The 16586-nt window shown below is 31.8% G+C and overlaps 2 protein-coding genes across 2 annotated transcripts; both read left to right on the forward strand.

The window, feature by feature from the left end:
- The first annotated feature begins 409 nt into the window (after positions 1-409).
- Positions 410-1834, forward strand: LOC106712886. The gene has a single exon (XM_014505559.2). It carries the CDS (start codon positions 572-574, stop codon positions 1832-1834), a length of 1263 nt encoding a protein of 420 aa, XP_014361045.2. The 5' UTR covers positions 410-571.
- A 3411-nt stretch (positions 1835-5245) lies between these two features.
- On the forward strand, positions 5246-15908 carry LOC106712892. Its single transcript, XM_014505566.2, has 5 exons — positions 5246-5488; positions 12310-12388; positions 12612-12788; positions 13194-13308; positions 15766-15908. The coding sequence occupies exons 2-5, from the start codon at positions 12319-12321 to the stop codon at positions 15881-15883; spliced, it is 480 nt and encodes a 159-aa protein (XP_014361052.2). The 5' UTR covers positions 5246-5488; positions 12310-12318; the 3' UTR covers positions 15884-15908.
- The last annotated feature ends 678 nt before the right edge of the window (positions 15909-16586 follow it).

Raw genomic sequence — 16586 nt, forward strand, 5'->3', positions numbered from 1 at the left:
AGTTGACATGGTTTAGATAAAGTCGGAAATTAGTTCATGTGCTTTTGTTTAGAGTTCTCGAGTAGACATTCTCTTTAGAGTTAACGAAGAGATACATACTTTGTATTTATGTTATTTCAAATCAAACCTACTATTTATGACAAATTTTCACGTTTTTACAAAAACGTCTAGCGATTGACTCGGTGGTTAATGTACAAATGTCAACAACGCGGATAGGTTTATTCAAAATTAAACAACTAAAAAAATCCATTGAATTCTTGTGTTTTAAGTCTTTTAATAATTTCATCGAATAACATTTTTATTTCGACGACTAACGTTTAAAACCGCTCGTTTGGATACTCTTTTATGCCTTAGCCTTTCACTATTAAGATACCAACATAAGAGATCAAATTAAATGTCAAATTAAAACATCAATATCCTTCAAAAAATAATAAACACAATAAGTTAACCTATTTTATTATTCAAAATTTCAAATCTACTGCGTGCTAAATTCTTAAATACCTGTTTTAACAAACCAAAAAAATTACTGTAACTCTAATGTGATCGATTTAAAATATTAAATGTTACAAAAATGAAGAAACACAAACAGAGCTTATTTACGAAGAAATTCGACAATTTAGATTGTCAAGAAAATAACGATGATATACTTTGGTCGTCTAGTGAGTCAAGTGATTGTGAAAACAAGTCCATCACATTAAACAATTCATTTTCCAACTCAAGGAAAAGAAAGAGGAAAAAGAAGGTAAACCATAACATATCAAATTTAAATATCATTGAAGTGTCACGAAATGTTAATTTTACTGATCAAATTACCAATGAAACACAGTTATGCTCTAAAAGATGTGCCATAAAATCATCACCAATATTAAATTTTAAAAGTAACAAGCAACTTCCTGTAAGTCCAGTTTTAGAATCACAATCGTTGAAATCGTTTAGAAACGACATAAACATACCGACTTCACCAATATTAACTTCGAAACTAAATAAAAGCGGGAAAGAATTAAGCCCTGTATTACAACAGAAACCTCATATAGCTCCTAATGTTAAGAAGAAATTATTCAACGAAGGCAATCAAAATAGACATGTTCAAAAATTACAATATCAACCAAATGATAAGCTTAATGACAATGAAGTAAAATCTATAAATAATACTAAACAATTGAAACTAGAAATAGAAAATATTACCGATATAGAGGTTTCTGAAACATCAACTGAATGCGGACAAAATAATAGACAAAAAACGAAATTTGATTTAATAAAACAGGTACAATCATATTTTGATAGTCATTTCAGCTCGGAAAGTCTATCACAACAATCAATAAGTGAGTGTGAATCAACACCTCAAAATATATCTAAATCAATTGAAGATGTTGAAATAACTAATTCAATAACTCAAGTTAAAGATATACAACCAAATCAACAAAATAGTTTTCTTTCAAGTTGTGAAATAACTGAAAAGACAAAAAAAAGATACAAGAAAAATGGATTAGCATATAGACTGGCTGGTTTAATAAAAAAACAAAACTCAAATATTTGTCTATGGCAACATGAAAAGTTCCTGGCCACAAATTCCAATTTTGTGATACCAACATGTGAACATTGGGTGTTCCGAATTCAAAATGTACAACTTAAATATGGCTGTTATTTAATTGAAGCAAAGGATTTAAAAGATGAAGAATATATAATAATTATTAATTTAATTTATATCACTTGTAATTTTATAGCACCTAATTGTGTTATAAAACTGTATAAGCCATATAATTTATTAGAAATAGATAATGTTAGAGTTATTGTTAATGTTTGTAAGTTTGAATGTCTTCCATTAAAAATGTAGCATAGTTAATTATAAATAAACTCAATAATCAGTGATATTCGTTTATTTTTTTTACTTAATAAAATACATTACTAAAATACCAAGAGAATTAAATAGAATATGAAAACACATGCAAAAATCACAGACACCAATGTATTAATCTTTACATGACCATAAGATTTCCAAGACTAAATATTCCAATACAACACAATATTTTAGTTACAAAAGCTTAGCACAGTTTTTTTTTAATTCGTTCAGAAACATATTTGCTGCTTTGGACATACGTTTTTGACATTCAGTAAAAAAAATATCTTAAATAATAATAGAACAATCAATAACGATTTTTGTAGAAGGGTAAAATATTTCCCTTGAGCGTGAAAGGGTTAATCATTGAAATATGCACTCCAAAGCATAAAATTTTTATATACTGCATAATCCCAAATATGGTTTTTTTTTTACTATATTGCTATACATTTGCATTACGCACACATTATGACATTTGAATAAAATAGTCTTTTTTACAATCAATTGTCAAACTTATTTAAAACATTATCTATAGGTAGGCTTACCATAATTACGAAGAGCCAAACCGGGACGCAGAAGAGAAGGCTCATTTTCATTTTGCTTTTCGCTTAATTTGTGTTTTTCATATTTGAAATGGAATCAAAAATTATTATGAATTGAAAACGCGGAATTATATTGAAAAAAAACGGCGCGGGGGAACGATTGGTTGGGGTGTCGGTGCTGTTCAAGTTTGACCGGGACGCCGGGACTGGGATCTCAAACAGGGACTATCCCGGTCAAACCGGGACGTCTGGTAAGCCTATCTATAGGTAAACATTATGGTTTGAATAACTATATACATATTGTTGTTTCTATTTCATCAAAGGAAATGAAAGGGATGACAAAAATATCATTGCCGTGGAATTTAACATTTAGAGTGACTTTTTCTATGAACATTTAAACTGTCTTTCCTACTGAAACTTTTTCCACATTCCTGACATAAATAAGGCCTGTTTCCACTGTGTGTTTTCTCATGGTTGGTATATTGTACTTTCTGGATAAATCTTTTGTCACATACAGCACATGTGTATGGTTTCATACCTGTATGTATGTAGGTATGTCTGTTCAGAGAACTCTTCTTGCTGAATCTGTAAATAATATTGTCTGTAATTTTTTTTTAAATTAATCAAATGTATGAACCGCAGGTTTTCCAGTTTTTTTTTTCAACCTTATAAGTGTCGGTGACACAGTGGTTGAGCACTAGACTTCGGATCTACAGATCTTGGGTTCAATTCTAGTCAGATAAAAATATGTTAAAAATTTCACATGTACATTCTTATAGCAAAGAACAACATTGTGATGCAACCTACTCATATTTTCGAATATATCGACGCTGGAAAGCATAAACGCTGTAACCCTTGAAATCGCGAATATGTTTTTCACACGTTAATAATTTCAACCATTATCAAACGATAATGATTTTATTATAGGTTAGCACAAACTACACAACATTGCTAAATACCGCATGCTTGTAGGCGTATCAGCTCACGAGTTATGATTTTTTGGCTCTCCTGTAAAGTTCATACTTTCGGGGTTACAGCGTTTACGCTTTCCAGCGTCGATATGTAGTAATTGAAACAATCCTTACTAGCGTGTAAAGCGTGTTTGACACAAGCCTAGTTGCCCCTTAATTTAGAAGAGACTCGAGTCCGAGAGCAAAGATGTGCAAGGTGACCACATTTTAATTTTACTTATTACAGATGCAGTGATTGTGGAGGTACTTGTGATTGTAATGGTCTATAATGACTACAAGTTGTTGTTAAGTTAATAAAATTAAAAAAAGGAACTCACTATTGTAATTTAGCATAAGGTAAATGTGCAAATAAGAGTACAGACCAAGAGTCTGTAGACGTTAAAAAACATACCTTATTCCACACAAAGTGCATTGAAATGGTTTGGATCCTTCATGAATATTTTGATGCATCTTAAGTGAATGTTTTGCTGTGAATTTTTTATCACACAATTCACAAGTATACAATTTAATCCCTGAATGAATTAATTTATGTATCTCGTATTTCTTTTTTATTGTAAAAACTTTGGAACAGATCTCACAGACGTGTGTATTATAAAGTGTATGTAAATTCATATGTAAATTAAGAGATTTCTTGTTTTTATAATTTTTATTACATTGAATACATTGATATATTTCAGTTGTGTCTTTTATTAGATCTGCATTTTTATTTTCTGTATCTAAAAAATCAGGTATATAATTACTGTTTAAAACTAATCCTCTAGTGCTCAAAGGATCAAAATTTATTGGTGAATTTTCTTTCTCTTCACCACTTATTTCACAACTGCCAGTATTTTTGTGGCAATTTTCTTTTAAAGTGATATTTTCAGCCAGTATCGTTTTTGTTTTATTTTTAATTGTTAAATTATCATCAGACAATTCTTTATTTTTTCTATAAATTGTTGATGTATTTGTGTTATTGTTTTTATGTAAATTTATATGAACAACCAATGTGTCCTTTCTTGTAAAACCTTTGCCACAAATATCGCAAAGAAAAAGTTTTATGTCATTATGTATTACACTATGGGCTTGTAAATGAGATTTTTGATAAAATCTTTTCAGACATACAATACATTCATAATTTTTGTAATTATTATGTCTTAAAATATGTCTATTTAAGCTGTATTTATTAGTAAAAGATTTACTACATTTATCACAGATAAAACATCTTCCATTTGCGTGTATTTTTACATGAGTATGAAGACTTTGTAAGTGCATATATTTTTTTAGACATATATTGCATTGATATGCTTTATCTTGCTTATGACTATTTATATGTTGATAAAGCTTGCTTTGATTAATATATGACTTTTCACATATCTGGCAAAAATATTTCGAAATAGAATTTTCATATGAAATATTGGTCTCCATTACAAACCCTTAAGTTTTCGTTTCAGGATCAGGTCTTATGGAAATTATGAAACTAAAATAATCATAAAGTCATCTAGAAAATTGTCGTTGTAAAAAGTTAACTAAAGTGTAAAAACAAAAAACAAAGATTGTCAAAACCAAACAAAACAAAATAACTCAAATTTCGAATTTCGAATATGAACAGAAATTGACATTTAACTTTGACAGATAAAAGAACTTGTTGCCATAGTATAGAAGTGTTGATTTTCTCCAACCTACCAATTATAACCACGTGCATGTTATGAAATTGAATTAACAAAAGTGATAAAACAACTACTCAAAAATCTAAGACTTATTTATATTAAATTATGATAAAATAAAAATTACAAAATGCAAAAAATCTGAAAGCATCGACTGTTACTCTCCCTAAATTTGTGTAAATTCAAAGCTTTCTTTACTGGCAACACTAGTGGAAAAACCTTCAAGCACTACGGAATACGGAGCTTTTTGGTTTTCAGTCGATAATTGTCCCGATTCCTAACAAGTAGTCGTACTCAAACGAGGCACTAATTTTTACTTTATTAATTATATATTTACTAATTTGTGGCGGTTTTTATAGTAATTATTAACGTTGGTTATCAGAATTTTTTATTCCATTATCAAATGTTTACTGAAGATGCCTTCGATTTTCTTTTATGTGAAGTGAGCAATATTGATTAGTTTTGGAGGAATATTGGAACTAGGAACAAGAAGTATGTATGCTTTATTTTTTTTTATATCGTTTTCAAAAGAAGCTTTTTAATTCATCTATGTTTTTCGCATCGCTCTCTGTAGATTGAATTAAATGTTTTTTTTTTTCATAAAGTATTGTTTATTATTTGATTTAAATAACAAATGAATAAAATGGATTCGATAATAGCTCAATAATAAAGAAATCTTTTTTTTTTATTTATGCCCGCTGTAGACGGAATGAGAGTGTCCGTGTGCGGCGACACTTAGTGAATTTTTCTTTTTTTCTTAAATTTTTAATTTCTGCTGTAATTTCTTTACATAAGAATTAGTTATTGTTTTTATACTAAAATCGCGTGCTAAAACAATGCCCACAATTACGGAAATAAAAAAAAATAACGAAATTGAAAAAATTACCTACAGCACCCGGCGTTAGTGTAGCTTTAAAATAATTTTTCAAATAAGTTCAGTAATTAGGGTCCTTCAAGAAGCGAGCGTATCACCATCTCAAAGGCCAGCAACGCATCTGCGGTTCCTATAGTATTGCAGATGTCCATGGGCGTCGATGAACACTTAGGTGTTTCTGCTGCTCGTTTTGCCCCCTTTCTCTTATAAAAAAAAAATTCGGAGTCTATTAAATGCAAATAAAAAAACAATCAAATCTTTCCTCTTTACAACATACCGATCCGGAGATACCTTCTAACAAATATTCATTCATCCATCTAAACTTTTGCATTTATAATATTAACTAGCTGTCGCCCGCGACTCTGTCCGCGTTGAATTAAAAACAAAAACGTAATAAGTAGCCTATGTGTTCTTCCAGACTATGTTCAACATCTGTGCCAAATTTCATCAAGATCCGTTCAACCGTTCCGCAGATAAATTCAAACAAACATCCATCTAAACTTTCGCATCTTATATATATAAAATAAAGTCGTGTTAGTTACACTATTTATAACTCAAGATCGGTCGAACTGATTTAGCTGAAAATTGATGGGGAGGTAGCTTAGAACCAGGAAACGGACATAGGATAATGTTTACCCCGTTTTCTATTTTTTATTCCGCGCGGACGGAGTCGCGGGTAAAAACTAGTTTATAATATTAGTAAGATTTTATATATTGGTAAAATTTCCATCATATAATTTCTATATTGTTTGTGTTCGTGTTTGCCAAACGTTATTTTAGGCTAGTCTATATAATTTTATATCTTCAAATGCACTTGCATTTTGTTAGTTATTCTGTTTATATATAGTTGTTTATATAACTAGGGTTATACGAGTTCTATGTGTCGAAATACCTAATAGTAGGGGAAGTAGGGATAATTGGAGCGTAAAACATAAGGCATTCGTGAATGGAAGCAATTGCGCGTTTCGTTGGATGAGTGTGGTGCCGGAGGCCTAAGTCTTCTTTTCCTTCCCACCCTTTTATTATTTAAGAATTGATGGGAAGGGGAAGTGAATTTGACGGAAGAACGCATAAGGGGAAATATCTTCTTTCTGTGCGTCCCCTTCTCCGTTGATTAATGGTAGGCATGCTGTATTTATAACCCCTAACTTGGGGTAGGCTCCGTGCCCCTCGGTGGGGACGTATAGTGAGCTGATGATGATGATGCTGCATTTGCGAGTGTCTATGTGCGGTCGCCTCAATTTCGGCGAATTCAGGTGGACGTTTGTTCGTTTGCCACCTTTTGAAATAAAAAAATAAGTTGGGAACCTAATTGAGTACACTTATCAGAAATAAAGCCGGCTCTTTTAGTGCAGCCGATCAGGATACAAACCTAGCTTGTCAGTTTGATTTAATCTATATATATAAAAGAAAGTCGTGTTAGTTATACTATTTATAACTCAAGATCGGTCGAACTGATTTAGCTGAAAATTGATGGGGAGGTAGCTTAGAACTAGGAGACGGACATAGGACCTTTTTATCTTGTGTGCATTTTTTTTATTCCGCGCGGACGAAGTCGCGGGTAAAAGCTAGTTACATATAGAAACGGCTACAGTTATTTTGATTGAATTTCTACTGAAAGGGAAAAAATAGTAGAAAACGGGGTAAAAATTATCCTATGTCCGTTTCCTGGTTCTAAGCTACCTGCCCACCAATTTTCAGTCAAATCGATTCAGCCGTTCTTGAGTTATAAATAGTGTAACTAACACGTCTTTCTTTTATATATATATAGATAAGAAGATAAGAAAGAAAGTATTTTTCATTTCGAAGCTATTCTTTAAAAAAAAATTAAATTTATTCCCGTTACTTTATAGTAGCACTCACAGAATGCGTTCTTGTCATCCAGGTCGCACAAAAATAGATTTCCCTTGTTGTTTTACGATGTCATAAAATTGATCGTAAATTTAAGGTCCGGAGAGAAAAATGGCAATGATTTTCCTTTAGAGCAGAGGTGGTCAACTGGTTGATAGCTACTTTAAGTCCAGTCGATTATAACAAGGCAAAATATATAAATACGTAAAACAATAACGGAGCGGAAGATGCTCAGACGCGATGATAATATAAATAGATATTTACTAAGAATTCTTGACAGGTTTATGATTTCTCTTAATGAAATGTAATTATTAAATGTATTAAAGAACTGTACTATATTGTTTCATTTAAAATTACACGAAATTTGAAAAAAGGTTATATCGAACAAGTTTTTGTTAGTATACAGTAGGTCCTTATTGAAGTTGGCCACCCCTGGTTAAGAGATAAATGGGATGAGGAATAAGTAATCTAGAACTTTTAAAGATAGGTATAAAGTTTTAATATTGTACATTTTTACATATATACTTTGAATGAATAAAATTGCGCGCACTCACGAACGTGTTTGACACTGTTAATGCATAAAAATAATTCAAATTAAAAAATATAAAACAATTTTGAAAAATTATATCCGAACTTCGACCATTGTACGACCACTAGTTCCATTAAATCTTGTTTCCAAAACGGAAAACGCAAACCACTTTTAAATGCAAGCACAGCCATTTTGTTTACATCAAAGTTTGGCATCGCGCCAAAACAACATGTTACAGATTATATACACGTCAGAATTTTGTTTTATGAATAGACACAGAAGCTCAGATGAAGAATTATATAGATATGGCATGCGCGTTCACCCGTAAGGGACAGATAGAGAGTACTATAGACTATACCTATATATATGTAAAAGGATTGGGGTTACCAGTTATTTGTTTTGTCCCGAAAATGAATAATTACGATATAATTTAATATATACCAATTTATATATTCCCAATTAAATTGTAATTAATAAACGTAATAAATATAAAAAACAATGCGTAATTTTTGTTTATGTGACTAAGATTACGTAAACAGATTTTTTTAGTAATACTTAGTCAGGTCATAAATTCTGTCACATGTTTAATATAAAATAATTGAAACAAGTTTATTCATTATGTGACCATTTATATACCAAATTGAACTTAACAAAACATAGATTCTTATGACACTAAAGTTTATTCAAAATGACATCCGTGATTTTGAATACAGGCCTTCAATCTGCTCGGCCAGTCGTCTATCACAGCACGAACGAGGTCCATGTCAATATCGGCGGCTGCCTTAATCAAGGATGTCTTGAGTGACTCCAAAAAAAGAATTTCCCAATATTTTTTTCCCGCGTACCGCTTCAACAAAGCGCGGCATCTCTTCAGTCTTAGGTCCATTAGACGAGCATTCAAACGATGTCCTATTTTTCTTCGATATGCACGAAGCCCTAAGTCTTCATAAAAAGCTACAAAAAACATACCAATATTATAGTCATATAATTTTAAATTACTCTGTATATAATTACAGTGAACACTACATGTAAAACTACTTAATATTAAACTATTTTGATTGTAATTTCTAAGAAACAAAATTTACATGGGACAAATTAAAAAGCATACTCTTTAAAATCAACGGGATAAGAAAGTATCAAATATTTAAAAACACAGCATATACCAGAATTAAAAACTCCTTTTGAAATCTGTTGAAAATAGTATAAAAAATGTGAATTGTTTCATTTATATACATTATACATACTATAATTTATTTCCCCTAAATTCAGGGTAATTTTTACAACAAGATGGTGGTATTATTTTTACGGGTAATAACCAACCAATTTGAAAAGAAGTTTAATATGGCCGCTTGTTTCCCAGATCTACAGTATATTATTTGACACAAATGACATCTGCGTTTGGGCGCATAATGTTCGAAAAATACTATTTTATTTTAGCTAATTTTACCCGTATTTTAACATATTAGTTATTACAAAGACTGTAAAAAACAACTAGTTTGTATTTTCTTCCTTATTTTGTATGAATACATGTGAATAAGTGCGTAGTTTCAGTACTTACGATTGAAAGGTTATGTTTTTCTCTTTTCGCTGACTACGGCTTTTACAACCAACAATACAGCAGTATACCATGTTTTATACACTTGATCTCACTAAAACTGTAATATCAAAATATTTTTGCACAATTACAGCCACTAAGTACTCACAATTTTCGAAAAATAGCACGAATGTCAAACTTTGTTAGGGACAACCTAGGTTGTTTGTAGGGGACAACCTTTGTTCCAAACAAACTCCAAAGCCTGGTACGCAGAAAGGGACAGAAGATAGTTATCCCTGTCTTTGTCACGTCACAGGAATTGGGTATAACTGTATCTCTCTCACTCACGGTATTATTATTACCGTGTCATAGACTTGCACAGAAGCGTTAGATGTTTTATGGTATGCACAGAATGTATATTAATAAAACATTAAAGTAAAATTATTTATCATTATTTCCTGTTGTGAGTTTTGTTTATTATTTCAATTTGTATTCCGTAACTTTGCTATTCTTTTTTAACAGTCAAAAAATAATTTCGAATTATCGGTTACTACGCGTGAATATTTCGTTGTAACCAAGTATTGTATGTATAAGTAATAACAATGTTTACTTAAGTTTATATAAACAATTCTTATCCTGTTAAGGTTATTTAGCATCACTATATTTTAAACCAAATTTAGACGCCGTTTTGTCGTTATTTTTAATCTACTTGATGTCACCAAAGTCAATATTTAATCTATGACATCCGTTTTGAATATTTATACTCAAACAAGTAAACTTAAATGTTTTAGCTTTAATGCGTAAATAAGGAAACACAATTATCTATTTACATCTTGTTTATTTGTGACATTGTCATAGCAACCGGTGTGGATACATCACTAACCCAAAGATAGTCAGTGGTTCAGGGGTTAAACACTTGACTTGTAATCAGCAATCTGAACCCAGGAAGTTCGAATCTCGCCATGTACCAATGTGTATTTCAATTTTCGAATTTCATATGCTGGACATATCCGAGAATAAATTCAAGGATATGTGTGAAGTCAACCCCAACCCCAAAAGAATCTGTGATAAGAGTTAACAGTTTGAACGCATTACCTTAAATGGACTGAGGAGAGGGGTGTTCATAAAAAGATAGATTTTCTCTCCCTGCGTAATCGGCCTCACTATCCATTCCTCATTAGAAAAAGACTGGAAGGGGATGACTAGAATTTGCTTTCTACTGAAATCAACCATCACAAGAATTAAGCTTTACAGTTGTAATTTCGCCTGATATTGTGGAATAAAACCACGTAAAGATCACACCCCTTGCAATGTTTCTCGTCTTTCGAATTTCAAATCAATCAAAGACTCAAGCCATGAAATACACGTCCGCAATAAATCTGCGCTGGCGAATCTACTTTTAAAATATTGTTTATTTGGAATTCCTGAATTGCTTTAGGCGTTAGTTAATATAAAAATAGTCATACACGTTTTCGCTTGAATATGTACACCATTAATTTAATTAGAGACAGGACATTGTGAAACAAAACGTACATTTTGCGATGAAAGTCGTAAAATCACAAAATATTAAATATTAACATACTTAAGAGCATCGGTGGCTCAGTAGTTAAGCACTTGACTTGCAATTTACAGGTCCTGGGTTCGAATCCCGCCATATACAGATTTTCGATTTACATATGTACATTTATCCAACGTTCTTACGGTGAAAGAAAACATCGTGATGCAACCTGCACATATCTGTGAAGAAATTCAATGATGTTAACCAACCCGCACTTTGCCAGCGTGGTTGACTATGGCCTAGTCACCCGTAACTTGGGGTAGGCTCCGAGCCCCTCGGTGGGGATGTATAGTGAGCTGATGATGAAAAAGATACTTACTCTCACAAAACTATAAAGCTTTACATACCTTTGGTTTACAAAACCACTACAATTCGTGTAAAAAATTATCACAAAACAACGGAAAAAATTGAATAGCGTAAAGACCATAAATGTAGCTAATTAGGCGTCAATTTGTTTACTTAATTTAGAGGTAAGATTGAAATGTAAACAAAAGTATTTTTCTATGCAAAGTCTCAATAAAAACAAATACCTTGTCACCCTACGTTAATATAAATAACGCCTAGTGCCTCTCTGTGCGCTGAGTGGTTTACTGCGCTTTTCTATTGAAGTTCTCACTCATTTAAATAATTTAAAAACCGCTCTAATAACGACGTGTTTATAACTCTTTTAATATACACTCGTCACGTTGTAAAACGCTAACAAATAAGTGAAGCAAAACGTTAATTTAATTATATCATAAGCCGGTTTTATATATTTTTTATTTGTGTTTTTTTATCTGTCATCTGCATATCCTTCCTTACTGTTAAGGCTCGAGCCTGTCAAAGTCACTAAGCCTCAGTGGACCACGTGGACACATTTGAAATTAGAACATTTAAATGGCGGGAATTTAACCTACGAGTAGGATCTGTAGGTTACGAGTCGAATGGTCCAGTGTTTAATCATTTTGTCACCCGTTACTTGTTTCAGAAATCAAATATGGACAAAACACAAAATAGGAATTTAATTTTCTTGATAACATTAACAATTCTGTCCTGGATATCAGTTGGTGAGTATTTTAATTATTCTGATCTAAATATACCATAGATATGTTAATGTAAACAATTATATTTAATCTGTGAAATTACTGTCCAACTGTCTAATTGTATAGAAGGGTCTTCTCCCGCTCATTATCTCTGGTTACTCTTATTTGTTTTATCTATGGTTGAAAAAAAAACGAAAATTACACTATATCTTATCTTTGGTATATTCAACAATAAATTATTTTCCAGTGGAGAGCATAGACTGTTTTAAGTGCGTGTCTATGAACGGCCGCTTTCCGGCGTGCGACGACCCCTTCCACAACAATCACTCGCTGCAGTTGCTCGAGTCGCCTTGCATGGGCGGTAGGAAGGGGAGAGACGGTCTCTTCCCTGCCACATCATGTATCAAGATAGCTGGGATATTTGGTAAGACACTGAAAGTTCATCGACTTATAAGCGAATTAAACACATAAATTTGCCAAATTAGCGAATTTCAAATGAAGGAATTGTTGACTTGACGGTTTACAAATTGACTAAGTTAAATTTTATTATCGCTATTCCCCTTTATCTATGGCACTACCTTTGACACCAAGAGAAACCAAGAGAATGGAGTGACAGGACCGTCTTAACTCGCTTACAAGGGCGCCCAGGCGCCGGTCCTGTGGGGCGCCAGAAATAATACTTTTAGAGGCGCCAGATTGATTTTCGTACTCGGGCGCCTAATATGATTAATATCTCTATGGACTGATACAATTGAAGTTTTATAAGTATATTTTGGTTGTTTAGAGCTTTTTTTAATGTAGCGTTAATATTATTATTTTTGTATTTCAGATGACACCGGTGAGAAGATAACAGTCCGCGGCTGTGGGCTGGACTCGGGCACCGCCACGACAGACACCGAGATCATAAGAATGTCGCATTGCGGACGATTCTACTACGACGACAGGTAACTTTGAGATATTGGAATTTTTAACAGTGGTAGAGTTGTCATAAATATACAAGGAAAATGCTACCTTTTTTTGGAACGAAGTTCCTTATCGCGCGTTGTGAAAGGGGGCTAGACGGAAAAAATTCTTACGAAAAGTTGTCACGACACTTTTTGCTATAGTAACCATGGCAACGTCGTGACAATATATAACGAAAAATAGCCGACTTCAAAACAAAAAAAACTATCTCAAACAAAATGCGCTTAAAAGTAACTTAAAAAAAACAATTTCAAACAAAATGCACTCAAAAGTAACGTAAAAAAACAATTTCAAACAAAATTCACTCAAAAGTAACATAAAAAAACAATTTCAAACAAAATGCATTCAAAAGTACCATAAAAAACAATCTCAAACAAAATGCACTAAAAAGAAACAAAATAATGTCATGAAAACTTCTTTCTTTCTTTCTTCTCTCTTTCAAAAACCCTCTAAACTCTAAAGAAAGTTCTCTTCTTTCTTGTAACATGTCTATATTGTATAATTATTGTTATTTCGCAGTCGGTGTCGGCCGAAGTAAATAGGTGACATTTTATATTTGAGATGTATTAGACATACTTACGTTTATGTCCCTACTTAGGCCGAAACCGACTCCAAAATAACAATAATTATACAATATAGACATGTTACAAGAAAGAAGAGAACTTTCTTTAGAGTTTAGAGGGTTTTTGAAAGAGAGAAGAAAGAAAGAAAGAAGTTTTCATGACATTATTTTGTTTCTTTTTAGTGCATTTTGTTTGAGATTGTTTTTTATGGTACTTTTGAATGCATTTTGTTTGAAATTGTTTTTTTATGTTACTTTTGAGTGAATTTTGTTTGAAATTGTTTTTTTACGTTACTTTTGAGTGCATTTTGTTTGAAATTGTTTTTTTTAAGTTACTTTTAAGCGCATTTTGTTTGAGATAGTTTTTTTTGTTTTGAAGTCGGCTATTTTTTTTTCTTAAAATGTTTGTTTTATTTCTCAATTTTTAGTGAATTTGAAGTTTAATTACAAATTTCCTTAATACGTATAAGGACATAAATAAGACAAATAAAGAAAAGGACTTTCCTATTTAATATGTGTGTACTTCAATTCAAAAACTAATTTAGAATACACCAGATAACCACTTATCCTTTAAACAATGAAATAATTATCAAAATCGGTATACAAATTGAAAATTAACGAACTAATACATCGTAGCGTGCCTTTAATTTTGTCCAGCCGCGCGCCGCAGTAGCATTTTTCGAATGCGCGTAGTTTTTAATAATTTAATATCTTCCAAACTATTGATCAGAATTACATAGTTTAAAGGCTAATGTAATCTGCATTTAATACTCTAGCCATCAAACATATTTATTTGGATAAGGATTCATATCGAATATAATATAATAGCGCCGTAAGCTTACGACGCTGTTTTTCGTGTGCAATTTAATCGAAGTTTGTTCATAATAACATGGTTTTTGTGAGACATCCATAGATGATAGATATATGCCACCTGAGACTTTTATTTAGCAAATTTAAGGATCTATAATTACTCGATACATCATTTTAATGTAGGTCATATAGTTTGACCTACGTAAGCCCAGAAAGCAAATTTGTGCTATTCATTGTAACGCGATGTAGCATTTTTCGTTTCCGCGTAATTTTATTCTTACGATATCTCCTAAACTATTAGACAGAATGATATAATTTCAATTGCAAGTATAATCTACATTAAATTCTCTTGATAATGAACATATTTATTTACATAAGGGTTAATACTGAACTTGAATAATAGCGTCGGAAATAGGGCATGAATTTAATTAATGTTTCTAAAGAAAAAAATGGTTATTGTGAGAAAACTATAAAAGATAGATATATGCTATCGCGGACTTTTATTTAGCACATTTAAAGAGCTACAATTCGCCATACATCATTTTTATGTAGGTCTTATAGTTTAGCCTACGTAAGCGCTGAAAGCAAAAATGTCCCTAATTTCCGCAACAAATTTTGAAGCTATATTCAAAATCTACTAGTCTTCTAGTTATTTAAAAAAAAAAACAAAAAAATGGGACCCACCTGCAAGCACTTCCTTTCGATTAAAATAATTTTTATCAAAATCGGACCACCAGGGGCCGAGTTTCGCGGTAACACACATAAAAAAAAAAAAATACAGTCGAATTGATAACCTCCTTCTTTTTGAAGTCGGCTAAAAATTCATAGAAATAAAATGTACTTCTTGTGAAGACTTAAGTTTTTTATACACAGAATAAACATTGGTTCCTTCACTAATTAATCGAAAGGAACTTCGTTCCATCCGGGTGTCCCAACACACCTCTCAAGTTTTTTTCTTTTAAGGAAAGAATGGAAAGGAAAAGTGGATGTAAGAAAAAGAAATTTTTCTTTTTCTATTTCTTCATAACAGGTGGACACAGGTCGTTTGACTTCTCTTATCTTTCAGATATGTACACGGCTGCCTCCAGAGTTGCAATGATGCGGACGCGTGCAACTCCTCTGACGTCATCAAGTCTCAGCTCTTACTGGCAACTCTGTTACTGATGACGTCATCACTCAGCTAACAGATGTCACGTTATATATTATATATATATAATTCAATTTATATTATAAAAAAGCTACACGTGCACGATGACATGATAGTTGCGACATGGAGTAATCTTGTATTATCTTTTATAAACCATAGACTACAATATCTTTAAACAAGTGTCACAACTGTTCTATTACGCATACATATATTAATATTATTAGTACATCTGATTATATATATTTCGCGAACATGATGTATTTACGTTGCATATTTCGTTATCTTGAAAGATTATCTAATTTAAAAAAACATATATATGGTATGACCGATTTTGAAGGGACTTTTACTGGAAAATGTCTATAAATGGACGTCATTGTTTTCAAATGACGCTTTTGCTACGTTTCGTCTTAAACTTGGCTGTTTTTTTCTTTTAATTCCTATTTCAGTTAATTCAATCTCTATTTATTAGTTCGAATCCACATTGTCAATGGCGAGAATCAAATAGGCACAAAATACAACAGCTTATATCCTGTCCATTTATCAGTAATGCGGAAAAAACATAGGTTACTTTTTTATCCCGCGTTAACGAAATCGTGAGTTAAATTTATTATAAGTTCTGTAAATCAATAAAAAACACAGTTAGTTTCATATGTATATTTCGCATTAAACATAATTGTGCATTTATTAACATATCTTTGGTATATGTAATGAGACAAATATATCTGACCCGATGAGAGGCG

The sequence above is a fragment of the Papilio machaon genome, chromosome 28 (assembly GCF_912999745.1).
Source record: "Papilio machaon chromosome 28, ilPapMach1.1, whole genome shotgun sequence".
Taxonomy (NCBI): Eukaryota; Metazoa; Arthropoda; class Insecta; order Lepidoptera; family Papilionidae; genus Papilio; species Papilio machaon.